Below are 27,671 nucleotides of genomic sequence, written 5' to 3'. Positions count from 1 at the left end.
GACGAGAAGGAGGAGGAGGAGGAGGAAAAGGAGAAGAACTAAAAAGCGGAGGAGGCAGTGGCAAAAAGAAAAAAAGTGCGAGAGCGAGAGAGCGAGAGAGAGAGCGAGAATATCCAATAACATCCACAAATAACAAGGAGACATGTCTATATTTTTAAAATGTCAGGCATTATATACAATCATCCCTCCACTTGAATGCGTTTGACACTCATGATTTCAATTATTTCTGTGCTTGTGCCACAGCAGCCCCAATATATATCTACCTTCCAATATTGGGGATGCTGTGTGAATATTTACATAGACAGCCCTATCCTCAGGAGGTAAGCACTGCAGGGGAGCTGTTGGTTGTCTAAACTCTTCTTCACTTTCCCCTCTCTTGATGAATGTGCAATGTTCATGCATTAAATACAGAATCCACTTTTCATTTTTGTTAATATAATGTACCTCAAAACATAGGCCTGGGCTGTGGCGCAGGCTGGAGAGCAAGCCAGCTGCAACCAGCTGCAATGAATCACTCTGACCAGGAGGTCATGAGTTCGAGGCCCGCTCGGAGCCTATGTTTGTCTTGTCTTTGTTCTATGTTAAAAGGCATTGAATGTTTGCCTATATGTGTAATGTGATCTGCCCTGAGTCCTCTTTGGGGTGAGAAGGGTGGAATATAAATGCTGCAAACAAACAAACAAACAAACAAACAAACAAATAATAGGGAAAGCCCATAATGTCCTGGCCATTTCGTAAGTAGGCATGAAGAAATTATACATTTACCTTTATCTTTGTCAGGAGTCATAAGTGATGATATGGGAAATCTGACCATTCTGGAAGATGATTTTCCAGAGAACAAGTTGACGATTGAACCGGACTGAGAAAACTGTGAAAACAGTACTTTGTCTGAACATTTGGGTGTAATGCTTGCTTTGTAATCCGAAGAATGCTGGAACTGGAGTGAACATCGAGGTATGCTTGAGATGGAACGTGCTGCTCCCCCAATTCTGTATAAATATAACAAAAACAAAGAGGATGACTCCACATCCAATGTGTCATTAAAGCAGGACTTGAACAAATGTTAAAGAAAAAAAAGAAAGTTGCTTTCATTGTATTACAATTCCCTTGTGTTATTAAAATCAGTGCTTAGAAAAGTTTTTTTTTTAAAAAAATAATAATTTAGCAACATTCACAAAGCTTAGAAAATTTCCAAGCATGAAAATATGTTCTTATTTGTTTTTGCTTTTATTCTATGATTCTATGATTATTTGAATGATAGCCATTCAATCCAAAGCAATATCACACAAATTGCTTTTGAATAATAACCTGTTGTACCATTTTTTCAGTTGCTTTACAAATGTCCCATTAACTCAGTGGGATCTATTTCCCCATTGCCTCAGCACTATTCAATGAATACAATATACTCCAACTGTCCCTATTTGTCAAGAACATTCCCATTTAACCCTCTGCCATCCCACTTTTTCAAATGTAGAAGGGGTCTCAGGACTCTTCCACACTGCCATATAAAATCCACATTATCTGATTTGAACTGGGCAATATGATAGTATAGACTCATACAATCCAGTTCAAAGCAGATACTGTGGATTATTTGATTTGATCATCTGGATCATATGGCAGTGTAGCTTCAGTGGCTTCAGGCAAAAGGAATTTGCTATAGAATTTGCTATGGGCCTGGACTGTGGCGCAGGCGGGAGAGCAAGCCAGCTGCAATTAACTGCAATGAATCACTCTGACCAGGAGGTCATGAGTTTGAGGCCCCTCGGAGCCTATGTTTGTTTGTCTTTGTTCTATGTTAAAAGGCATTGAATGTTTGCCTATATGTGTAATGTGATCCGCCTTGAGTCCCCTTTGGAGTGAGAAGGGCGGAATATAAATGCTGTAAATAAATAAATAGACACTTAAAGCTTATGTATTCTCACTAAACATCTTTGCCATCAGGACCACACTCTGAAGTTACCTGAGTGTCCACACATGTCCCAGTTGTCATCTGTGCAACACTGGAGGATATGGAGTAGGTCTACTCCAGACAAAAGCAACTAAAAAAATCCAGCCAATGCTTTTTGATTGATCTTGATTCAATCATTTTTGTATATCACTTTAAAAACTTTCTAATATAAGTTCCCTTTTTTTAGCCACAGGATGATTTTCAGATATGATTATAATTATCCCACTGGAGTGATTATTATTCAGCTTGTAGAAATGAATTAACTGGAGGTGTGAATTGGGGACATATTGCTTTGTTGTGATTAATGAATAATTCTGTGATTATTAATCATTCCTTCTACGCAATTCTGTGATTTTTAAAAAGAGAATTGAGCATTCTCTGAGCTATTGCAGTTGATTTATAGACGATCATCCTCAGTGATATCATCAGGGGTTTTTCCTAGGTCTCTGGAAGCCTCAGAGTCTGGAATTTCCTAATGTGGCAACTTAAGAGGGAGATATTTTCTGTGGAACATTGACTATATCCACACTGATTTTTTCCTTAATCCTTTTGCTACTTTCCCTAACGGGTCTTCTACACTGCCCAAAATACTGAGAGGAAGTGGGTTAAAATAACCCACTTTCTCCCGGGTTTCAGTCCCCACCTCCAAACCAACCCCCCCCTCCAGCCCCCCCCCCCCATTTCCCCAAATATACTTACTGGCAGGGCCTTGTGACAGCACAGGACCCTCGGCACAATACTCCTGATGCTTTTTTTTCATGTCAGGAGCGACTTGAGAAACTGCAAGTCACTTCTGGTGTGAGAGAATTGGCCGTCTGCAAGGACATTGCCCAGGGGATACCCGGATGCTTTTGATGTTTTTACCATCCTTGTGGGAGGCTTCTCTCATGTCCCCGTATGGAGCTGGAGCTGATAGAGGGAGCTCATCCGTGCTCTCCCCGGGTTGGATTCGAACCTGGCAGTCTTCAGGTCAGCAACCCAACCTTCATGTCACAAGGCTTTAACCCACTATGCCACTGGGGGCTCCTAGTTTCCTGATGCTACAAAATGATGTCAGGAGGTTTTCTTACATCAGGAATACTGTGCAGTGGGGCCTGCATTGCCATCAGATCCCTCCAGTAAGTTTTTTTGAGGGGGAAATGGGGGGCTGGAGGGCAAGGGGTGGGCACCTGCCTGCTCCTTTGGGTTCCAGGAAACCGAAAAACCAGGATGGATGAGGGATTGACCCCTGGGACTATGGAAGCAGTCCCGGGAGTCAATCCCCATAGGGTCCACACATAGAAAGATGCGGACATTAGCTTAAGGTCCGGATCTTTCCAGGAGTTTAATTAATGCAGAATAAACTGGGAAAACCCAGTTTTCTCCATATTAATTTGCTTTTATCTGAGGCATTGTTTGGACACCTGCATTTTGGGCCTGTCTGGAAGGGCCCTAAGAGTACTTGTATTCACCAATTTACTTTTTTCCACCTTCCGTCTCAAAAAAACACCTTTTTGAAATGGATGAATTTGTGACAGCAGTTGAATTATCCAGACAAATGTATGCAGGCTTCCTTAATCTGTCTAGTTTAAATGATGGAGACAGGCTTTGTACGTTTGGCTTACCACCATGGATTTCTCCATACTGTCTTTAAGATGCTATTTAAGCATTTATGTCTATTTCTATTTTATTGTTTTCCACTGGGCATGGAATCATATTGATTTGTACTATACAGGCAACTTTTGTTTTAAAACAGTTTGTTATGGCCTCACAATAATAGAGAAAAAAACTGTTTTTCCATTTGTTCGTGCACAAGCTATTTTCACACATTTCAGGTCAGACTTTAAACACACACATTTTCCCTCCACAATAGAAGCATCTGGTTTTATTTAGGGGAAAGTGAATCTCTCAGGCTTCAGAGGCTATTATTATTATTATTATTATTATTATTATTATTATTATTATTTAAAAATCTTCTGGTACAGTTAATGTATTGAAAATAAGAGTTTGCAAACTGAAAGTATCTACGAGAACTTTTTACAGGACTAAATTCCATTTTTTTACACATAGAGTTATTGGAGCTATCCTGTATAAAAGATTACATAAGGAAGATGAGAAAACTTGTCTTAGAGAAATTAGGATACATTGGTTGCTGCCAAACCTTTTAAGGTGGATGAATGCAAAGAAATGTGAAGCTATCCATTACTAACCAGCGGTAGGATGAATCTGGCACCCAGAGCATCATTGTTGTTTTATACCTTTCTGACTCAATCTATATATATAAAAGGGTAATGAAATTTCAGCCTAGGTCAAAACAACAAAACTACACATCCCAGAAACACTAAACTTGGCAGCACAACCCCTCATCCTTGCCTCTATGTTCATACAACAAAAATAAAAGAAAAATAAAGTCCTAATTAGAGGGAGAGGAATAATTGTTTTTATCCAATTGCTGCCAGTTAGAAAGCTAAGCTCCGCCCACTTGGTCTCCTAGCAACCCACTCAGTCCAGGGGACAGGCAGAGTTAGGCCTCACTTAGGCCTCTTCCACACTGCCTATAAAATACAGATTATCTTATTTTAACTGGATTATATGGCAGTGTAGACTCAAAGCCCTTCCACACAGCTATATAACTCATTTATAATCTTATATCATCACTTTGAACTGGATTATCTTGATTCCACACTGCCATATAATCCACTTCAGTGTGCATTTTTTCCAGCTGTGTAGAAGGGGCCTCATATAATCCAGTTCTAAGCAGATAAGATTATAAATATACAGTACAGTCTCACTTATCCAACATAAACAGGACGGCAGAACATTGGATAAGTGAATATGTTGGATAATAAGAAGGGATTCAGGAAAAGCCTATTAAACATCAAATTAGGTAAACATTATACAAATTAAGCACCAAAACATCATATTATACAACAAATTTGACAGAAAAAGTAGTTCCATGATCAACAATGCTATGTAGTAATTACTGTATTTACAAATTTACCACCAAAATATCACAATAAATTTAAAACACTGACTACAAAAACATTCACTACTAAAAGGCAGAGTGCATTGGATAATCCAGAACTTTGGATAAGCGAATGTTGGATAAGTGAGATTCTACTGTAATATGAAATAATTACTGTGGTAGCATAATACAGAACAATATAATCTCTAAAACCAGGACAATAAATAAAGAGCAACACTCTGAAAGCAGAGAAATTGGGAATTCCACAAAGGAAACAATCAGGGCCAGCTAACACCTCCCAAGAAAGCATTCTTCCAGAAAGGATGATGTGGTACGCTACCCCACAGTTTCCCTGCTGTCCACCAGTTATTGGACCTCCACGTGATGAGATCCCTAAACGGATACTTTAAAAAAGCAGCTGAAAAAAAATGGGACAACAGAAAATGAATCAGGACCTCCCTTGCCAAATCAAGATAGCTAGAGACTCTTTCTATTGATAATTTCCAGCTACTTATGGAAATAATACCTGAGAATTTTTTTTCCTTCATAGAATCGTAGAGTTGGAAGAGACCTTATGGGTCTTCCAGTCCAACCGCCAGCCAAGAAGCAGGATATTGCATTCAAAGCACCCCCGATAGAGGGCCATTCAGCCTCTGCTTAAAAGCCTCTCAACTCTCACAGTGAGGAAGTTCTTCCTAATGTTCAAATGGAATCTCCTTTCCTGTAGTTTAAAGCCATTGTTCCACATCCTAGTCTCCAGGGCAACAGAAAACAAGCTTGTACATGGCTATCATGTCTCCTCTCAGCCTTCTCTTCTGCAGGCTAAACATGCTCAGTTTTTAAGCCGCTCCTCATAGGACTTGTTCTCCAGACCCTTTATCAATTTAGTTGCCCTCCTCTGGACCCATTCCAGTTTGTCAACATCTCCCTTAAATTGCAGTGCCCAGAATTGGACTCCAAGATCTTTTTCACACGTACTGCTGTTGAGCCAGGCATTCCCATTGTGTATCTTTGCATGAGGAAAGTGGTATTGATACATCAAGATGCCCTGATAAGAAAGGGTTAACCACTCCTTTTTTTCATGAGCAATTTCGGCTTTTATTGTGAGGAAAAATATTTCACAAAACACTTGGTCTTTTTGAAAAAAGGAGTGTAAAATTTGACAAAATAGTCACATGCAAAACATGAAAAAAAATCATAATTTTACTCAGTACACTGAAGAGTTTTAAAAGTACTGAGTCTTGTGTGCCAAAATGAAAAAGTGAAGATTTATGTCTGCAGTTTTACATTAATTATTCTTTAAAGTAATGTTCCACACTTGACTTTTACTGTGGGGTTAGCAAGTATATATAGGATTTTGAAATATGCAACAGAAAGAACAGGGGGCGGAGAGAGGTTTTAATCAAGAACACAGCATGCAAAGAAAATAAGATTAATCCTTCCTTCTCCAGTTGCAGTGACAATGAAAATTATCTCCCAGCCCAATCCTGGCAGATCTTAAGGAAAAAAGTTCCCATGGATCCCAGTTTTATTTCAACGGCCAAATACTGGAGAGTTGACTTGTGTGCCTGGAGAAGGAAGGGTTTCACATCATCCCAATGGTAAAAAAATAATTCAGGAGACCTTTTATACTTCATCATTATAATACTATCGTTCAACTAGAACTGTCAAAATTTCATCTTATGGAAGTCTGAGATTTGTCATTCAGGGATGGATATTTAAAGGCACTAGATCCCATCTGATCTTGGAAGCTAAGCAGGGTTAGGTTTTGTTAGTACTGTATTCAAATGGAAGTCAACAAACAAATGCCCTCAAGTAGCCTATTGACAATCCCATGAATTTCATAGTGTTTTTAGGCAAGGAATACCTAGTGGTGGTTTGGCCAGTTCCTTCCTCTAAAATGTGGCCTACAGCACCTAATACTCATTGGCAGTCTGTCATCCAACTATTAATCAGAGCTGAATCTACTTAACTTTCATGATTAAACAAGCCCTAGAATTCTGCAGGAGGAAGAAGCTGGATTTAAAGTGGATCCATACTCTAGTACAGTAGTTTTCAATCTTCCTAATGCCACGACCCCTTAATACAGTTGTGGTGACCCCCATAAAATTATCGTTGTGATGACCAACCATAAAATTATTTTTGTTGCTATTGCATAACTGTAATTTTGCTACTGTTATGAATTGTAATGTAAATACCTAATATGCAGGATGTATTTTCATTCACTAGACCAAATTTGGCACAAATACTTGATACACCTAAATTTGAATAATGGTGAGGTGGTGGTGGGGGGTTGATTTTGTCATTTGGGTGTTGTAGTTGCTGGGATTTATAGTTAACCTACAATCAAAGAGCATTCAGTACTTCACCAACGATGAAATTGAACCAAACTTGGCACACAGAACTCCCATGACCCACAGAAAATACTGTTGGAAGAGTTTGACCTTGAGTTTATGAGTTGTAGTTCACCTACATCCAGACAGCACTATGGACTCAAACAAAGATGGATCTGGACCAAACCTGGCACGAATACTCAATATGCCCAAATGTGAACACTGGTGGAGTTTGGGGGAAAAGCCTTGACATTTGGGAGATGTAGTTGTTGGGATTTATAGTTCATCTACGATCAAAGAACCCTTTGAACCCCAGCAATGATAGAATTGGGCCAAACTTCCCACACAGAACCTCCATGACTAATTAAAAATAATGGAAGGGTTTGGTGGGCATTGACCTTGAGTTTTGGAGTTGTAGTTCACTTAGTGTGAAGAGGTCCTAAATCTGCATTGTGAAAGGCTCCAGGTGATATCTGTACCAGAAACAGAAACTTCTTTTCTAACTAACTTCATATGTCCCTGGACTATTGAAAATTAGGACCCCTTCTACACTGCCATATAATCCAGATTTTCTAATCAGATAATCCACATTATCTGCTTTGAAATAGATTATTTGAGTCTACACTGCCATATAAAGGGCCGGGCTGTGGCGCAGCTGGCTAGTAACCAGCTGCAATAAATCACTACTGACCGAGAGGTCATGAGTTCGAAGCCCGGGTTGGGTTAAGCCCCCGACCATTAAATAGCCCGGCTTGCTGTTGACCTATGTAGCCCCGAAAGACAGTTGCACCTGTCAAGTAGGGAAATTTAGGTACGTTTTATGCGGGAGGCTAATTTAACTAATTTACAACACCATAAAACTGCCAGCAAAACACGAGGAAAGGAATGAGGAAGTACAGCCACTAGTGGATGGTGAAGCAACAGCTCCCCCTGTGGCTGGAAATCGTGAAGCTGGAAAAATGTTAAAATGCCTCTGTGTGTGTCTATACTGGATGTTGTTTGTCTGTTGGCATTGAATGTTTGCCATATATGTGTTCATTGTAATCTGCCCTGAGTCCCCTTTGGGGTGAGAAGGGCGGAATATAAATACTGTAAATAAATATAATCCAGTTCAAAGCAAATAATCTGGATTTTATCTAGCAGTACAGAAGGGGTCTGAGACTTGAGAGAGAGAGATTCAGTACCCAGCAAACCATGAAATCCCCATGAAACCATAGTGGATGTACCAAGGGGGAGGGAAATTATGAGTTTGAATAAAATGTAAAAGAAAAACATAACTAATATGATAAATGCTGCTAAATATCAGACTCAAAACATCCTTTCTCTCTGCTATATAAATTGACAAGGAGTGTGGATGTATTTGAAGATGTTTATTCCAGATGAACTCAAAAGAGGAGATCAGGCTACCAAATGGTTTGGCTATAGGTCCCAAAGTTTCAAGTCAAAGATTCTGAGAAAGGTCTGCTTCAGCGTATAAAAACAGCCAAGCAATTGGGAAGCCCAGTGAAATATGCCACAAGAATGTTGCATGCAATCTAACAACATTTAGGCAATGCACCTACCTATTAAAAACGTGATATTTATTTTTCAATGAAATGATTTCTTCATGCAGAGAAGCATTCTTTTCCTCAATAGCATCCAGAGCTTTTATTTTCACTTGAATATTGCTTTGTATTGTCTATGAAAAAGGAAGAAATGAAATATGAGTTAAGTACCTGATGTGAGATTTTCATATATTTGGATATTAACACGGCGGATTTGCATTTTCTAAAGCCCCGTGGAGTAAAAGCTGCACAAAACAGTCCCATGAAATTTTAATCACTAGATTTACTGAGACATTTTGCTTAAGACTTTTAAAACATGGCTTTTGCATTGTTGCAATGAATATTTTCTAATTCTCACAATATCACAGAATTTCCATACTCTCAAACATTCCGCAGAGGGAGACTATGAAACTTGTGGCTAAGCAACATCAGACTGGGATCAAGATGGTAAACATTATTAAGGAGGAAGAACAGACAATATAGGTGAGGCTAGAGCAACCTGCCTTTTGTCAGCAGGTGGGGGTCAGGGAGCGTGCTGGGTAGGTTTCTTCAAACTCCATCAATCATCTGCTCCAGCACCCTGATGAATTGGTTGCAATCGTCTGCCACACCAATTCCTGTGTTCAAATGTCAGACTCAAACACATCAGTAGTCTGAAGTCCAAACATTTATTTCAATATCTATAAACATATTTACAAAGCATAGCAAAAACCATCACTCTGAGCTGGCATTCTCTACAGCCTCTTGCCTCAGCAAGCACCAGCTCAACTCACACAGAGATAAGAAAGCACATTCCTCAGTCTGCAGGAAGTCCCCGACCTCCAAGGCCAGAAATCATGCCTGATAGGCCATAGCAGGCTGTCAGTCAAAACTAGCCTGCTGTTAACTGTTTCGTTACTGAAACACACACTCTTGCCTAACAGCAGAAAACACTTGATTTACATTTCATACACATACAACCATGATCCAACACCTTTGCCTGATCCTAATCAAAAGATTGTCCCCGCTCTAGCTTTTCCCATGCTGAAGTAACCAAGTGGAGACACTTTGAGAACAGTTTGTACCAGTTGAAGTAAGTTGAGTACAAAGAGAAAATGTGAAAGTCGGAGAGGGAAATTGGGACATTTTATGAGCAACTGAAAAGGTTGAATGACAGAGGATTAAATAGGATTGTACCTATCAAATAGGGACAATTGGACATTTTTCATTTCATAATGTTTCATCATGCCTTTCTCCTCCAGCCTATCTTCTCATTGCTTTCCCTATGTACCTCTATCAATGATTCATACCACCACCAATCTTTTGTTTTTAATGTCTATGCTTCATGTGAATCCAAGGAAAAAACTGTGAACAGACATGCGTTAAGAAATGCAACCATTCTCTTCCGGATGCACGCACTAATTTGTCAGCCAATGCTAGAGGAAGGGGATCTGAAATGTTGTGTTTGGTGGTAGTCCCATATACTTTGGGTAATTTTATTCCTGACAGAAAGTGAAAAACAAGAACTAACGGTGATTGCACACACGACCTTATCAAAAGTGCCTCCGGAATCACTTGTTACCCCTCGCCCCACATTGCCCAACTCACCCGAGACCTTATTCCACAGGGGAAGTGTCTGTCATCCAGCCTACCCCCATTGATCCAAGGCAACATGGTGTTGCAGACCAGCTAGCTATTTTACACATTTTCACCCAAACTAACAGGAATCAATCAATGGATTTAAAGTTTATTAAAGAAAGTAGTGTTCTATAGAAAAATACATTCCAGGCTTCAAAACAGAAAAGTTTTTCCAAGGTATACATAAAAAACAAAAGCAGAAGTACATCCCAGAAGTACAGATAATAATAATAATAATAATAATAATAATAATAATAATAATAATAATAATAATGATAATTTTATTCTTATACCCCGCCCCATCTCCCCGAAGGGACTCGGGGCGGCTTACATCGGGCTATGCCCGGATGCAACAGCACAAAATCAAAACAAAAACAATAAACAAATCAGCCAACAATAAAACATCAACATGGATAAAAGTCATAAAAGGTCAATATACAAAATAATGTTAAAATCATGAGTTGGATCAAAAGATCTGGGCCAAGGTGCAGAGAAAATGTCAAGTCATCAGGGAGGGGTAATTACACAGCAGGTGTAGTAATTAAAGTGCTAAGTGTAATCCTGAGAAAGCATACCTGAGAGTCTGTTGCTTAGTAGGCAAGTAAGTCGATCCTACAAGGATCAATCATCAAAGGCCTTCTGGAAGAGCCAGGTTTTCAGGGTTTTCAGTTCATTATATTAGTTTTAATTTTTTAAACTTTTAACTGTTAAAAGTTTTAATTATTGAATCCTTTTAAATTGCGTATTGTCTAATTGTGTATTTTAGCTATGTTCGCTTAATTTGCTGTCCTGTTCTATTATTATTTGATATTGCTGTTTAATATGTTCTTGCCTGTTTATGATTGTTTATTGTTTTCCTGCACTTTACAACATTGAAGGTTTGCCTCTTTATGTTGTAAACCACCCGAGTCCCCTGGGGAGAGAGGGCAGGATAGAAATAAAGTGTTATTATTATATACAGTGTTCCCTCACTTATTGTGGGGGTTACGTTCTAGGACCACCTGCAATAAGTGAAAATCCGCAAAGTAGGGACGCTATTATTATTTTAATGCTGCTCAGTCGTTTAGTCGTCTCCGACTCTTTGTGACCTCTTGGACCAGTCCACGCCAGAGCTCCCAGTCGGCCGTCACTGCCCCCAGTTCCTTCAAGGTCAACCCAGTCACTTCAAGGATACCGTCAATCCATCTTGCCCTTGGTCGGCCTCGCTTCCTTTTTCCTTCCATTTTCCCCAGCATCGTGATCTTTTCCAAGCTTTCCTGTCTCCTCATGATGTGTCCAAAATACTTCATCTTTGCCTCTAGTATCCTTCCCTCCAGTGAGCAGCCGGGCATTATTTCCTGGAGGATGGACTGGTTGGATCTTCTTGTGGTCCAAGGCACTCTCAGGATTTTCCTCCAGCACCAGAGTTCAAAAGCGTCTATCTTCCTTCGCTCAGCCTTCCTTATGGTCCAGCTCTCGCATCCATAGGTTACTATGGGGAATACCATTGCTTTGACTATGCGGACCTTCGTTGCCAGTGTGATGTCTCTGCTCTTCACTATTTTGTCAAGGTTGGCCATTGCTCTCCTCCCAAGAAGTAAACGTCTTCTGATTTCCTGGCTGCAGTCTGCATCTGCAGTGATCAGTAATATTAAATATTATTTTAATATTTAATATTTATTTACTCAATTGCTGCTTCTCTTCAGGGCTGCCTCCTTGCTCCGTGCCTGGCATGTTCCTCTGGCTGCCTCTGCTCCTGCAGCCAGGGAAAAAGGAATGCCACTTCTCTCAGTCAGTGAGAGAGTGAGGGAAGGTGGGTGAGAGAGTGAGGGTGGGTGGCAGGAGCCTGGAAGAGGCACTTCTGCCACCGCTTCAGCTGGGCTATGCTGGAAACGTGGAGGACTCGGAAGAGGGGGCGGAGTCCTCCACGAATCACGTCCCTTCTTTCGAGTCCTCCACGTTTCCAGCGTGGCCCGGCTGGAGCAGTGGCAGAAGTGCCTAGCCGCCTCTTCCAGGCTCCTGCCACCCACCCTCACTCTCTTACCCACCCTCCCTTGCTCGCTCACTCACTGACTGGGTGGAGTGACATTCCTTTTTTCCTGGCTGCAGGAGCAGAGGAAGCCAGAGGAACTTGCCAGGCACGGAACAAAGGGGCAGCGCTGAGGAGAAGAAGCAATGCGGCAAATAAATAAATAAATATTTTCCCTGTTAAAGAGCGAGTCCGCGATAAGTGAACCGCGAAGTAGTGAAGGAGCACTGTATATTATTATAAATACTGGCTTCAAAATCATTCCAAAATATTAATTACAGTCATACTACATGGTAAGCCTCTTGCGTTGTCATGGAGGCGGCATGAACTGCTTCACTTTCCGTTTTACAAGAAAGCCCTGCCAGAAGTTGCAGTACGCCATGGGACGGGAGCCAGCGGGCTCTGTCGTAAAAGGATAGGCGAACCAACACATGCTGCCGAATTTGCCCCTGTCTGATGAAGTCACAAGTACTCTTTCACATTACATAAATATAGTGCTGTATTTCCACTTTAACTGCCATGATTCCATTCTACAACTTCCAGGGCTTGCCATTTAGGGAAGGACACTTAGATTACTCCTCCAGAAAGCTCTAGCATCAGACAACAAACCCTAGGATTCCACTGGTAGGTAAAGCTGAAGCATAGTGTCATAATTATGTACTGTGAAAAGGGCACCTGAAATTACTAAATGATTGTAATTCAGTCCTTTTAAGTGCCCCAAATTTCAGTAAGTTAAGGGTTTACTTCCTTTAGTTATGAAGTAGAAAAGGAGTCATAGGAGAAATATATGTATTACTTAGATAAACAAAAGTAAGCCAACTTGGAAGGCTACAGGAAGAGCCCAAGCTGAGAAGCCTTCCTTTTTATGTCTCCCCAAGGTCTCGCTTGCCAGGCCTTCATCAGCAGAATGACAGAATGTCTACAAATGGTCCAGCTGTGTCCACTTTTGCCAAGGCAAGCCTTTTTCTCCATTAGTAACCATGAACCTGAGCCAGAGTTGGCGTCAGATTACAGGCAGGCAGGAATAGAAATGATGTGGAAATGTCATACCCGTATCAGCTGTTTTCCTCTTTAAGCAACCTGTTATTATCTAGTCTACACAATAAGATCTTAAAAAATGAAATGATAGCAAACCTACTACATTTTAAGTAAGGTATAAAATCCAAATGCTTCACCATGACCATTTAATTTGGTCCTTACACTTTTTAGTTTAAAGTTTTGAAATATCTGAAAGTAGCATTATAACTCATAAATGACTCATGTAGACAACACACATTTTAAGGAGACATTGGAAGGATGTGTTTTTCACACTGCAATCATTTTTATTAGGTGGAGTGTATCCTGTGCCTGCCAATGTTCGTATCTAATCACCTGCTCCCCATCCCAAGGTTGCCAGCGTTATTATTAGTTTCTGGTTATATTTTTGAGACCGTTGCACAGTATGCAGTAGCATACGCTCCAACATTTCTTAAATGAAAACTTGGACATGTGTGGCCAAGCAACACATGTCCAACATCAGACATGTGTCTGAACAGAGTGTGTTCAAGATGGCAAAAGATATTAGAAAGAGCACACAAACCAGGAGATGTTTCAACAAGGTTCTTTTTTTGCCAATCTAAAGGCAAAATTCTCCCCTTCTTCTTTCTTTCCTGCTGACTTAATTGAGGGAAAATTTCAGAGGATCCTTGATATCTGCAGGGGTTTAGTTCCACTATGGACACCAAAATACATGTATGCTGAAGTCACATTGCATACAACATTGGAGTAAAATGGTGTCCTTCTATAAAATGACAAAATCAAAATGTTCATTTGGGATTTTTAGAAATACATTTTCAAGTTGTGCATGGCAGAAGTTGCATCCAGAATCCATGAATAGAAGCATGAATAGGGAGAGTTTTGGAGTCAAAGGGTTAAAATATAGGGAGGTCAACCAAAGTTTAAACAGAAGGCAAATGTGTCACATCATGGCTGTTTTGTAGGATGATACATTATTTTGTTATCCAAAATTATTTCCCACAAAATCCTACTGAGGACTCCATCACACTGTGCTACAGTCTCATTGTAACTACATTCTTTCAGGAAATGAAACCTTCCATTGTTGGAAATATTGCATTAACACCTCACTTCATACCTATATTTGCCCTATCCAGTGCATGTGTGCTTTCTTTCTTAATTTTCCTTTCTCCCTGTATTTTGTCGCAACTACACAGTTTTAGTGTTACTGCAAGATCTTTCCCTTCTTTGCTATGGGGTAGTATATCCCCAAGTCAAATGCCCGATCACCAGCTGTCACTTATCGATGCAAATTACATCCTGATAAATTGGCTTTTGAAGTTATAGACTCAATGCTTAATAGAGGCAGAAGGGGTTAAAAGAAAATGGTTAGGAAGTCTCTGGCCCAAATTTTAATTTAGGTCTCAAGTTGAAGTCAAAATTGAGAACATAACATGGCTTCACAGAGACTTCCAATCCAGGGATCATTCCATGCACCTTTTTGTTACCTTTGGGATGGCTCATTGCTTACTAGCACTCAGGCCTCAGCTTAAACTATGGGGCATAAACATCAGGAGGATTTGTATGGACCCCTGATCAGCCCCCTTTTAGCTGGTTTAAGACTACATCCTCATGGCGTCACAAATTCTAATAAGAACAGGATGCCTAACCCTGTAACTAACTCCCCTTCCCTATTGCTAGGAATTTGTTCTAAGACCCCCCCAATCTTATCAACCTCTGTCCAGTCCATCTCTCAATCTCTCCCACAAACCCTATCTAGGTATAGTCCACCCTCTATTCCAGACGAATCCCTCCTGTTATTTTCCCAGGAACCATCTTTCTACTCTGTACAGGACAGGAGTTCAGAGTGCTCACTCACAGTAGAGAGTTGACTAGGGCCCCAAAATGTAAATCTTGTCCAGCCGATCTCCCGGGGGGGGGGGGGGGGAGGGCAGAAGCGGAGGGTGCCCATTGAGGTTGTGTGGGGGAGGAGGAGGGGTGGTCACTTCCATCCCAGAAGTGCAAAGAGTTATTGCAACCCGGGCTAAAGGTCCTGCTGCTCAATGCCAGAGCCGTCAGTGGGAAAACATCAATCATCCAGGATTTGATCAGGGATGAGAGGGTGGATCTGGTCTTCACCGAAGCCAGATCCTGCTTCTTGGCAGGGGGTTGGACTGGATGGCCCATGAGGTCTCTTCCAACTCTACTATTCTATGATTCTATGAGACCTGGCTGGACGAGCTGGGAGTGGTGAATCTCTCCCAGCTGTGTCCTCTGGGCTTCGGGGTGCATCAGCAGGCCGGGGGGGGGGGGGGTTGAGGTGGTCTTTCGGCAGTCCATCTCCCAGTCCATCTCCCTGGTCAGGTGCGCTGTCCCGCAATCTTCTGGGTTCGAGTGTGTCCACTTGAGGTTGGGTACCCGGGACAGTTTCGGGATTCTGCTGGTGTACCGTCCACCCTGCGACACAGCAGTCTCTCTGTCAGAGCTAGCAGAGGTGGTCTCGAGTGTGGTGCTGGTTTCCCAGCACTTAGTAGTGTTGTGAGACTTTAACATTCATGCAGAGGCCACCCAAATAGGTGCGGCCCCAGGAGGCTAATGGGTCCGGATGGTTTACTGAGGTCTCTTGGGGATCTTCCTGTCTGGCTGACGATCCTGTCGACATCTTGGTGGATCACTATAATAGTGAGTTGGCCATGGCATTAGACACGATCGCCCCCGAGCGTCCTCTTTCGTTGTGCAGAGTTACTTCAGTCCCTTGGTTCTCTGAGGAGTTGACAGTGATGAAGTGTATGAGAAGAGGACTAGAGTTCCGCTGTAGGATAACTCGCAGCGTCTCCGACCGAGCATGGACTAGAGCTGCAATTAATGCCTACACCGCAGCTTTGTGGGCAGCCAGGAAGGCTTTCACGACTGCCCGCATAGCGTCTGCAACTAATAGATCATCGGAGTTGTTTTTGATTTTATACTGCTTTGTTATTTTATTGTTTTGCTTATATTTTAACTTGTTTACAGTTTGTCTTTTTCTGGGCTTGGCCCCATGTTAGCTGCCCCGAGTATCTTCGGGGAGATGGTGGCGGGATACAAAAATAAAGTATTATTATATTATTATTATTATATTGGTGGTGCAGCAGGAGGTCATTATCACACAAAGAAGAGTGGCAGAAGAAAAGCAATACTGGATTCATTGAATAGTTTTTCCCATCAGAGAAAAGAGATCATTCAAGAGCAATGGAACGATGAGAGAGACACGGCATCATGTAGTAAGCCCCTTGAAAAACATTTTTATTATGCCATAATTATGCTTTATCAGCTTCATGTGATTAAGTCCTAAGAGCACAGGATCAGAACACATATTAATTTGTACATTGGTCATGCCACTTATCTAATATCTGATATCTTTGCATTACAATATAGAAATACTAGCTGTGCCCGGCCACGCGTTGCTGTGGAGAAGTATGGTGGTATGGGAAATAAAGTATTGAGGAATTGGTGGTGGTTAAGGTAAAGGGTAAAGCTTTTCCCCTGACATTAAGTCCAGTCGTGACTGACTCTGGGGGTTAGTGTGGAGTCAAGATAATCCAGTGCAAAGCAGATAATATAAGATTATAAAGGGGTTATATAGCTGTGTGGAAGGGCCTTGAGTCTACACTGCCATATAATCAAGTGCAAATTAGATAACCTGTGGAATGCCTAAGAGAGGCCTAAGTCTGCCTGTCCCCTAACTAAACCCTGGCTGTCCTTGGCTGAGTTGGTTGCTAGGAGACCAAATGGGCAGAGATTAGCCCTCTAAACTGGCAGCAATTGGATAAAAACAATTATTGATCTCCCTCTAATTAGGACTTTATTTTTCTTTTCTTTTTTGTTGTATCAACCTAGAGGCGTGGATGATGGGTTGTGTTGTCAAATTTCGAGGTTGGAGGGCCTGTAGTTTTGTTGTTTTGTCGGTCGCCGTGATGCCATCACTCATTTATATATAGATGTGGAATAATGCTATATTTTCAAAGAACTTCTGTCAATATATCAAAATCAACTTCGTTAGGGGAGAGAAAATACATTATGATAAGGATGCTGGTATTCTTACAGCTTGTGAGAAAAACATTAAATACTACATGAATTTTAACTGCGTTGGAAAGGTTAATTGCCTCTGAGGGATTACTTAGTCTCTTAGGAATGCCTGCTTTCAGACAATAATGTCTGTTCACTTTACAGAAATGGTACATGTTTTGCTTTTGCATGATTAGCTGGCATGATGAAGGAAGATGAAAATATGAGCCGTTCAGGTCATTATAACAGAATGATGATAGCCATGGGAATAGCATTTGGAAATCATAAACCTTGCTCTCTATCCACTGTCCTTGAATATGGCAAGTTGGCAATATACATCTGCTATCAAGCATGAAATTCAGCTTTCAGCACAGACATGGGGTCACCATACACAAGGTTGCCCATTGTACTCAAATAATGCTACCTTTGTACAAAGGATACAGCCCAAAAGATGTTAAGAATAATTAGCAGGTTTTGTACATTTCACGGAGAACTTCACTTCCAATATTAGAAGCAAATGGAACTTATCTGTGAACAAATTACACCAGAATTGTTTCTGTCTTCCACAATAATTCACACATACATATAGCAGAGACAGATATTGTTGGACTTCAGCTCCCAGCAAAAATAGCCAGCATAGCCAATGGTGAGGAATACTGGGAATTTCACACTGATAGCCATTATTGCATACACAGAAGTGTTATTGGATGGTGGAGATGTAATTTTTAATCCTCGACTGTATAAGAGAACATTGTTGCTTTGCTGGAAAAGCATGAATGCTATGAGGGTTGAATGAAAAGTAATGTCTCCATCTTTGTTACTTGCGTCTGGATGGGGATATTTTAATAAATCAAACGCAGAAATAATCCTTAGAATGTGCTCTTTAACTAGCACTATTCACTTTTCCACATAATCACCAGACAATTGGATACATTACTGCCAACGATGAACAAGTTTTCTGAAGCCGTCACAGAAGAAGTTGACACTCTGTTTCCGCAACCATATCTCCTGTGAATGCATGGAGAAAGGGGGCTTGCATATGATGTTTAAGAAAAAGAGATCCACTGGAAGCAGATCTAAACCTGTAATTTTAAATATAATTGCTTATACTTTATCATCCCTTTCTCCTCATATTGTAGCTCATAAAGCCAAGCTATGGGAAACAAAAATTCTGTTCTTGGAGCATCTCATCATCTGCCCTTACTCAGCTCAGCTAAATTATATCTGATATGATTATATATGCTGATGTTTTCCAGACTTGTGAGCTGAACTTTGAAGAAAAGTCCAGACTCCCTAGATTTCAACTGGTCCTGCACTGAAAAAAATGCAACACATTTTTTTTTAGTGCACAGAAACTCAAATTCTGAGCAGTTTCTTGAAACAATCAGTGCTACTTTGTCAGGGAGAATTTCACTTGATAAGAGCTGAGCTCCATAACTTTCTGCAAATAATACTTTGGTTTTTCAGAATAAAAATTGCATATTTTTAGTAATGCCCTGAAAAGAAAGCCAGAAGATTTCTTACAATCATTTCAGACTAGAAAAAAGAAAGCAGAGACTTGTATAAGATACTGAATAACGAAGGTTGCAAATAAAACATAAAAACACTGGCCATGCGGTAGGCAAGCCAGCACTGCAGTCAGAAGCTATGTTCATCCCACTCCTGGTTTGCCTTCCTCCTCCCTGTGGTGCTTTTGTCAATAGCTCCCCATCTCACTATGTCCCCATCACCTAACTTGATGCAATGGATGCCAACAGTACGGTGGCATCAGGGGGTGAGATTTTCCTCCACTCTTCCACCCCCTTCACTGTTCCCAAGGTGATTGATTTGCTTTTATTTGCAAAGATACATATAATAATAATAATAATAATAATAAAAAAACTTTATTTATACCCTGCCACCATCTCCCAAATACATTAGCACAATATACAAAGGTTAAAACACAATAAGGTAATAAAACAAAAGTTAAAACAAAAGTTAATACTGATATCGAGCTCTTTTAGTTAGGGATTTCCTTCTTGAAGGGAATCCCCCGCTCCTCTCTCGGGCGTGAGTCCGAGGATCCTGGCAAGAGGGGGAGCCGCTATAGATTAATCAAGATTTAGCCAAAGAATTTCTCACCGTAAGGATGTTGAAGAAAGAACTCCTAGTTTTATTCAGTTTCAGCTGAAAAAGGATGACATCTGCGATCGTTCGTCAAGAGTCATGACATACATTTACAGATCAACCATTTTTATAACAAAAATATGGGAGGCGCGGATTGAATTTTGCGCTACAACTTTCCCCGCCCTCCTATGCGCCTAATGGTCCTTAAAATGGCGGCGGGAACCCTCGTCCAATCAGACGGCTCCTTATGCCTCGGGGTCCCCCACCAATCAGGGATGAGGAGGCGGGCTTATCTAGGAACAATGGACTTGCTGGGGATTAATGAGGAATTATGATTGAGCCATTGAGTAAATGTCCAGGAGGGGTTTCTAGACTGCTTCTTGGGGTGTAAATATATATTTTTGTCTGGCAGGCTCTGCCAGACCGTGGTGAGTCAGATGGGCTGCATTTGTTTTTGAAAGGTGTCATGTCCGTGTTGACAGCCAAAGTGATCGTGTCTTGATTGTCCCTGTTGTTAAATGGTCCCGGAATCCGGATGGCTGATTTCCCAAAAGATGGCCCTGCTCCGATGTCTTAATGGGAAAAAAACCTAATCTATTGTCCATGCAAGAGGAATGTGACAATTTCCTGGTGTGAGGAATTATCTTCCTCTGGGGTGTTGTCATTTGTCCATTTAATCCCTAGGTCAGGTCTCGGTCATTCTTTAATATAAGACATTTTTCACAGGGATAAGGGAAAAAGGGAGCATGCAGGGTACACAAATCACACATAGGAACAATATTTTCCCTTCGTTTCCCAAGCCTTTTATGGTGTGGAATTCATAAAATAAAATAAAAGTCCACAGGAGTCGAATCTGTGGCTCTCTGGGTGAAGCAACCCCACTGGGTCAAAAGGTCAGCAGAGGGTAGTTCGTGGATGGGGGCAGGGGCTCTGGGTAGCCCCAACATGTAGTCCGAACTTCAACAAGCCTGTCCCTGCAGAGAAAATCGCTCTGCAATGCAAGGGAACTCCGTTTTGACAGTTTTTGACAGGTTGACAATCAGCTGATCTGCCCCCGAAAACTGTCAGGCCAGGACAGAGGAGATACGGCCAGAAATGGGGGCTGGGGGTAGCCCGTTGCTCTGCGGCTCGCCTGGAGAGGGAGAAAAAAGAAGGGAGGGCTGAGCCGTGAGGGGGAATCCATGCTTGCATGCAATAGAAGATACAAAGTGGCTTTTTTGAATTGGTTACAAGGTTTGGAGCTTAGAAAGACACATGGAGAGAGAAAGGGAGAGCAGAAGATACATTTTTAAACTGCTGTTGGGGCATGTGTGTACGGCCGGATTAATTTCAGCGTGGATCCTTCTAAACCTGCGGAACTCACAGCTGCAGGTCAAATCAGGCTAGATGCAGATGGTCGCCCGGGTCCGACCACAATACAACAGTAATAATATCAAACAACTACCAATACAATTTGGTCAAACTTCATAGGTGGCGGGACTGCAGCAGCAATATAAAGATAGAATCATTAGATTAAAATACCCAAATATGAGGGACCTAGTAAAATTCAGAATAGAATTTGCCTTTTTAATGCTGAAATTTCATAATTGTGTTGAAAAAAGTAAGCGAACTGTAAGGTAGGTTGGGTGGGGAGCTATGTGGGAGGTATGGTTACAAGGGTGTGGAAAAGTTTGATTGCAGGGCCACTGGTTGGTGAACTGGTATAACTGTGCTACTAAAAAGAGTTGCAATATCAAAGTTACTCAAGCAATGCGACTTAAGCAACGTGCAGTCATTGAATTCTTGACAGAAGACGGTGTCACCCCAAAGGAGATTCACCAGAGAATGTAAGCTGTTTATGTTGATTGTGATGATGTGAGTACTGTGCGTCGTTGGGTGAGTAAGTTTAAAGATGTTGAGGTGGGAACATCTGAGTTGCGTGACAAACAAAGAGTTGGACGTCCTGTGTCAGCAACCACCGAGTTTCACAAGAAAAAGGTTGACAGATTAATTCAGGACGATCGCTATAACACTCAGAGAGAAATTTCAAGCATAATTGGCATTTCACAAAAACGCGCGGGTCACATTATTGCTTTGCTTGGCTATCGGAAGATCTGTGCATGATGGGTACCCAGAATGCTGACGCCTGAAATAAAAGTGCACAGCCTTGAAATTTCCCTCTCACGTTACAAGAATGAAGGTGGCGCCTTTCTCCTTTGGGGTGACACCTTCTGCTGTCAAGAATTCAATGACTGCACATTGCTTAAGTCACATTGATCGACCATCTCAGCAGGGTTCCATACTTCACACTTTAACAACACAACCATTCAATGCTAAGGCTTCCTGCCAAATGGAACTGTAGAGGAGAGTCTACTGAACAAGCCAGAACCTGCTGCATACCAGTGCTGCCATCTGTTGAGGAGTTACGAAGGTGGAGGCATTACTTTTCATTCAACCCTCGTACTATAAAACTGAAGTCCCATGGGCAATCCCTGGAGGTAGTCCTGCATCGATTCATAGCCTCCATGAGACTCCATTGTAAAAGTGTAAAAGTCTCCATGAGACTCCGTTGTAAAAGTGTAAAAGTCTATAAATGGGGAGAAACCTGCATGTGATGAGGTTCTAGGTCAGGTTGTTGAACAATGTCTGGACAGTGAAGCCATCAACACTTTGAAAGATCAATGTTGATGAGCAGTAGCTCAGTCCCATGTATTTTTGCAAACTGACAAACACTCTGAATTGACAACAGCGATTACCAATAGATGAGCACCAGGGGTACTAGCAGGAGGCCAGTCAGTCAATGTTTCAAGAGGGGAATTAGCTTCAATTAAGCTAATGCTCTTCCCATCCTCTGAACATTTTTGTTCATTTGTTTTTAATTAGAAGAGGAAAGATGCATGCTTTTGCTCTCTCTTTCTCCCTCTCGAATGCAAACTTAAAAGAATAAAACAAAAGCTACTTGTCTATGATCATGCTGGGAAAATGCACGTATGCCATGCCTCTGTTGCCTTCAGTAATTCTGTGCATTTATAACAAGGTCTGAAAATAATAGGAGGAATATGAATTCAAAAGACACAACCATGGGAATATTGAAGGTTTTATACATTGCCAGCTGGTACAGCAAGAAAAGCAAAGGCTTACTGTGTTGTGAACACATCATGCAGTACATATCAAGTGTCCTAAATATTTCATATATAGTAATGCTCACAATAGCTCTGTCAGGAAGATGGGTAGCATTATCTCTAGCCTGCAAATACGCATGGGAATAGGTTATGGGATTTCCTAGATAAAATACTTGTTTGGTTGCTATGTTATACAACTCTTGATGTCTGATGTGTTTGGGGAGTGAAGGAAACCGATAATTCACATGTTCTACAAAATATTAGTGTAGGATTGTCATCAAGTCCTGACAGAATAATATTGCCAGGCAATGTCCCTGTCATCTGCTTGAACGCCATCCCAAACAGGAAAGCTCTATTGTGTTTCTAGATAATGTTTGGAATTTCCAACAGGAAGGAAATCAAAAATGTGTGGCGGCCATAAAGAAAGTTTCAGTTCAGAGAACTCATATACAAATGCAATGGAGAAACTTCTCATAATATTCTGCAGTGGCACAGACATTTATCTTTTGGATATCTCAGTCGCAAAGAATCTGAATCTGAAAATTTTGTAGTTCTTCCCTAGCAATTGACACAATCTAAAAAGTTAGCCATGTGTGAAGATTTCTTTATAGGGAGTGTTTTATATTGTCTTTCTTGGCTTTATACGAGATCTTTGTTTTTCCATGATCTTGGTGGGTGGTATTCTTGTTGGGACTATGTTTTCAATAACTGTCAGAAAAGTAGTATATCATTAAGTGCACCCTTTAGCATATTAAACAAGAAAAATGAATGAAAACAAGAACAATCTCATATGTTTTTCATTGAACAGAAGATAGAACTTACTCTGTATCACATGACTAGAAGCTACAAGCCCAATCAAAATACAGGGCATAACTAGTTGGAAAGCACTTGAAGTTAAGTAGAAGTAAGTGAATATACCGAACCAAACAAAATATATAAATTCATATTTGTCCTTAGAAGCCAAGTTGATTAAATTGACTTGGCCATATTATGAGAAGACATAACTCACTAGTAAAGACAATAATACATTCCAGATGGATAGAATCAACCAAAGCCCAGAATCTAAGGCCTGAGCAGGATTGTTGAAAACAGAGACATTTAGAGATCTGTCATTCATGGGGTGTCCATATATTGAAGTCAATTTGGTGTCAGCTAACAACATTCTGTCATAGATACTCCAAACATATTTACTAACCCTGATTTTAAATTATTCCAGAACTGTTAATCTGAAGCTAATACCCAATAATATATTCATTTGCTGTATTTATTTACCGTTTTTCTCACTCTAGGATGAACTCAAAGTGGTTTACAACTTTCCTTTAGCTTCCTTTGCAGCAATAACAAAGGGTCTCTCAATATTTCATCTTTAATTTTGGATTTTACACCAATTTACATGCTGCAGTACATGCTTTTTGCAAGTACGCATATTTAGGATTATAACTTCAACTGAAAGCTCTGAACAAATGTAGCTTAATTTATTCCCATTTTCTATTAGTCTCAAAAATGTATGCAGTAACGATTTTTGATTACATAACTAATTCTGAGTATTCATTATTTTAAGGTAAAAGTAAAGGTTTTCCCTTAACATTAAGTCTAGTTGAGTCCGACTCCAGGCGGGTGGTGCTCATCTCCATTTCTAAGCTGAAGTGCCGGCATTGTCCGTAGAAACCTCCTAGGTCACATGGCCAGTATGACTGCATGGAGTGCCGTTACTTTCTCGTCAAAGTGGTATCTACTGATCTACTCACATTTGCATGTTTTTGAACTGCTAGATTGGCAGAAGCTGAGGCTAACAACGGGAACTCACCTTGTCCATGGATTTGAACCACCGACCTTCCAGTCAGCAAGTTCTGCAGCTAAGTGGTTTAACTCGCTGCGGCACCGTGGCTCCTTTATTTTACACAAGGTAAAAGTTACAGTAATAAACTATTGTCTATATAATAATACTAGTTGTGCCCGACCACACATTGCTGTGACCCAGTCTCGTTCAATGGGAAAGAAAGGATTGAGAATCATGTTATTTTCCTGCTGGGAGAGGCCATAGTCCCCTCCCAGGGAGCACCCCCAGTGCCTCCTCCTCCCTATTATTGAAAATCTGGTTACCAGTACAGTAGAGTCTCACTTATCCAAGCTAAACGGGCCGGCAGAAGCTTGGATAAGCGAATATCTTGGATAATAAGGAGGGATTAAGGAAAAGCCTATTAAACATCAAATTAGGTTATGATTTTACAAATTAAGCACCAAAACATCATGTTTTACAACAAATTTGACAGAAAAAGCAGTTCAATACGCACAAATGTTATGCTGTAATTACTGTATTTATGAATTTAGCACCAAAATATCATGATATATTGAAAACATTGACTACAAAAATGGCTTGGATAATCAGAAACTTGGATAAGCGAGGCTTGGATAAGTGAGACTCTACTGTATTTAAAAACTCTCAAATCAGGACATTAAATAAAGAACGCCACTCAGAAAACAGAGGAATTCCAGACATGAAACAATCAGGGCCAGCTAACACCTCCCAACAAAGGATTCCCATAGGCAGGAAGAAGCCAGGCTGTGAAGCTGCAGTGCTATTCAAGCTGGCCAATTGCAACATTCACACTTGCTCTAAGCAGAAAAGAGTTCTGTCACACCAGATGTGGTTTGCAGTTTCTCAAGTTGCTCCCAACTCCATGGCTAGGTCTCACTTGGTGCCTAGCTCCCATAGTAGGGACAGTCAACTCCTTCACAACAGGTGGTTGATTTTTTCTCTCCTCGCGCAGGAGGGGTGTGTGGCCAGGACAGTTGTTTTTGTGCATATGCTGTAGCATTTTCTTACTTTTGGGGAGTTTAAGTCCTTATTGGTTTTTTGTTTTGTTTTTGTTTTTTTGAGTGATGGTCACACATTGGATTGATAGGTGTATCGTGGCCAATTTTGGTGTCATTTTGTCCAGTGGTTTGTTAGTTATGTGCATCCTAAAAACAAACATTACTTTTTAAAATATAGATGAGCTGCATGTCTTTTTCAGAAACATACAGAGATCGCAGGAAGTAGAGATGCCTGATTTTTAGTTCTTTTTATTTTAATTAATTAATTAACATTTATTTATATGAATTATGGAGCCCCGACGACGAAGTGTGTTAAAGCGCTGAGCTGCTGAACTTGCAGACCGAAAGGTCGCAGGTTCAAATCCCGGGAGAGGAGTGAGCACCCGCTGTTAGCTCCAGCTTCTGCCAACCTAGCAGTTCGAAAACATGCCAATGTGAGTAGATCAATAGGTACCGCTCCGGCAGGAAGGTAACGGCGCTCCATGCAGTCATGCCGGCCACATGACCTTGGAGGTGTCTACGGACAACGCTGACTCTTCGGCTTAGAAATGGAGATGAGCACCAACCCCCAGAGTTCAACACGACTGGACTTAACGTCAGGGGAAACCTTTACCTTTACTACATGAATTAAAGTATTTCCAGGTATTTGAAGTCTGCAATTCCATCTTCAATTATTAGCTGACAGTCTTTTTTAACAAAGTGGGAGTGGACAGGGATTATAGGCATGGTGGTTCTATTTTGGGGTGAGTGCAATGTGTCCATCAAGCTGTCTAGCTTTGCTTGATGGCTTTGATGGGTCAAGCTAAAGCCATGCTAACCTATGTGAGTCTACATACTCGCACTTTTACTAGTTGAAAAAGAATACCAACAGAGTCGGTAATGCTATGTGAGCATTTTCTTAAATTTGTCAACTAGTTCTAGGATGAGTCATTTTCAAAGCTGCCTTATCTCTTCTTGTATATTACTCTGGCCAGAAATGCAAAAGTCATTCGTAATTGGTTTTGACATATTTTAATTGATCACAGTACAATATCATGAGGTCTCAACGCAAACTAAAGTATCTTATAAGAAAGCTCAATTGAAACAAATGGTAGTAGTTAATAATGGCTACTTTAAGTGCCGGTCTTTCAGTGGGACTGAACAATATTTTTTGAGGATTGTGGCCACTGACCATATAGAGATATTCACAACTACAGTAGAGTCTCACTTATCCAACATAAACGGGCCGGCAGAATGTTGGATAAGTGAATATGTTGGATAATAAGGAGAGATTAAGAAAAAGCCTATTAAACATCAAAATAGGTTATGATTTTACAAATTAAGCACCAAAACATCATGTTATACAACAAATTTGATAGAAAAAGTAGTTCAATGTGCAGTAAGGTTATGTTGTAATTACTGTATTTACGAATTTAGCACCAAAATATCATGATACATTGAAAACATTGACTACAAAAATGCATTGGATGATCCAGAACGTTGGATAAGTGAGTGTTGGATAAGTGAGACTCTACTGTATCTCTTTGAGGTGCTTTCTGTAGGGTGACGAAAGTAACGCAAAGCTGTTTCCCATTAGATATATACAGATTTGTGAGCATATTTGCCAGAGTTTAAACATTTGAAAGCTTTTCAAAATTGAAACACATATATCTATATATCTGGAATAAGTTTATTTTAATAGTAGAGATTATTTCTATCCATAAGCTTATTAATCTGTCAGCATCCATTTAAATCTCAGTAGCATCATTGATAAGGATGTCACGCTCACAGGCAAGAACCTAGAATTTCAAAAGGGTTTTTCCTAACTGAGTGAGATTCTGAAAGTTTATTTATTTATTACATCACTTTTACCCCGCCCTTCTCACCCGTAGGGATTCAGGGTGGCTTACAACAGTCGGCAATTTACATTGCCCAGAATACATTCAATAAAACAATAACAAAATCAATAAACATTACAACAATGCCACATCAATTAAAAACTCTATTAAACTCTATTAAAACATGAATTATAAAATTTTTAAATGCATATGTAGTTTCTGCTCATTGTTTAAATATTTATTGCACTTTGGGACTTTCTGCAAAACATTTGTTGGCAGAAAAAAGTTTGAGTAAATATGCTTTGGGTATGCAAAAGTCTTTTTTTTTAAAAAGCCTTCTAAAAAAATTGTAAAAATAAAAAATAAATTTCCTGGCATCATTTTCTTGGAGTCTTGTCT

General features: G+C 40.5%; 1 protein-coding gene across 1 annotated transcript in view; it reads right to left on the bottom strand.

Moving 5' to 3' along the window:
* The window catches only part of lmntd1 (lamin tail domain containing 1), a 186,500-nt gene that overhangs the window by 41,178 nt on the left and 117,651 nt on the right, over nucleotides 1–27,671 (bottom strand). Inside the window, exons 3-4 of the mRNA XM_062981783.1 lie at nucleotides 8,788–8,903; nucleotides 766–989 (exon numbers count right to left, since the gene is read on the bottom strand). Of these exons, the coding sequence (XP_062837853.1) occupies nucleotides 766–989; nucleotides 8,788–8,903 (340 nt within the window). The remainder of the gene's footprint in view (nucleotides 1–765; nucleotides 990–8,787; nucleotides 8,904–27,671) is intronic.

Source organism: Anolis carolinensis, chromosome 5 (assembly GCF_035594765.1).
Source record: "Anolis carolinensis isolate JA03-04 chromosome 5, rAnoCar3.1.pri, whole genome shotgun sequence".
Taxonomy (NCBI): Eukaryota; Metazoa; Chordata; class Lepidosauria; order Squamata; family Dactyloidae; genus Anolis; species Anolis carolinensis.
The sequence above is the reverse complement of the archived record's forward strand: the minus strand, read 5'-3'. Positions and strand labels throughout refer to the sequence as shown.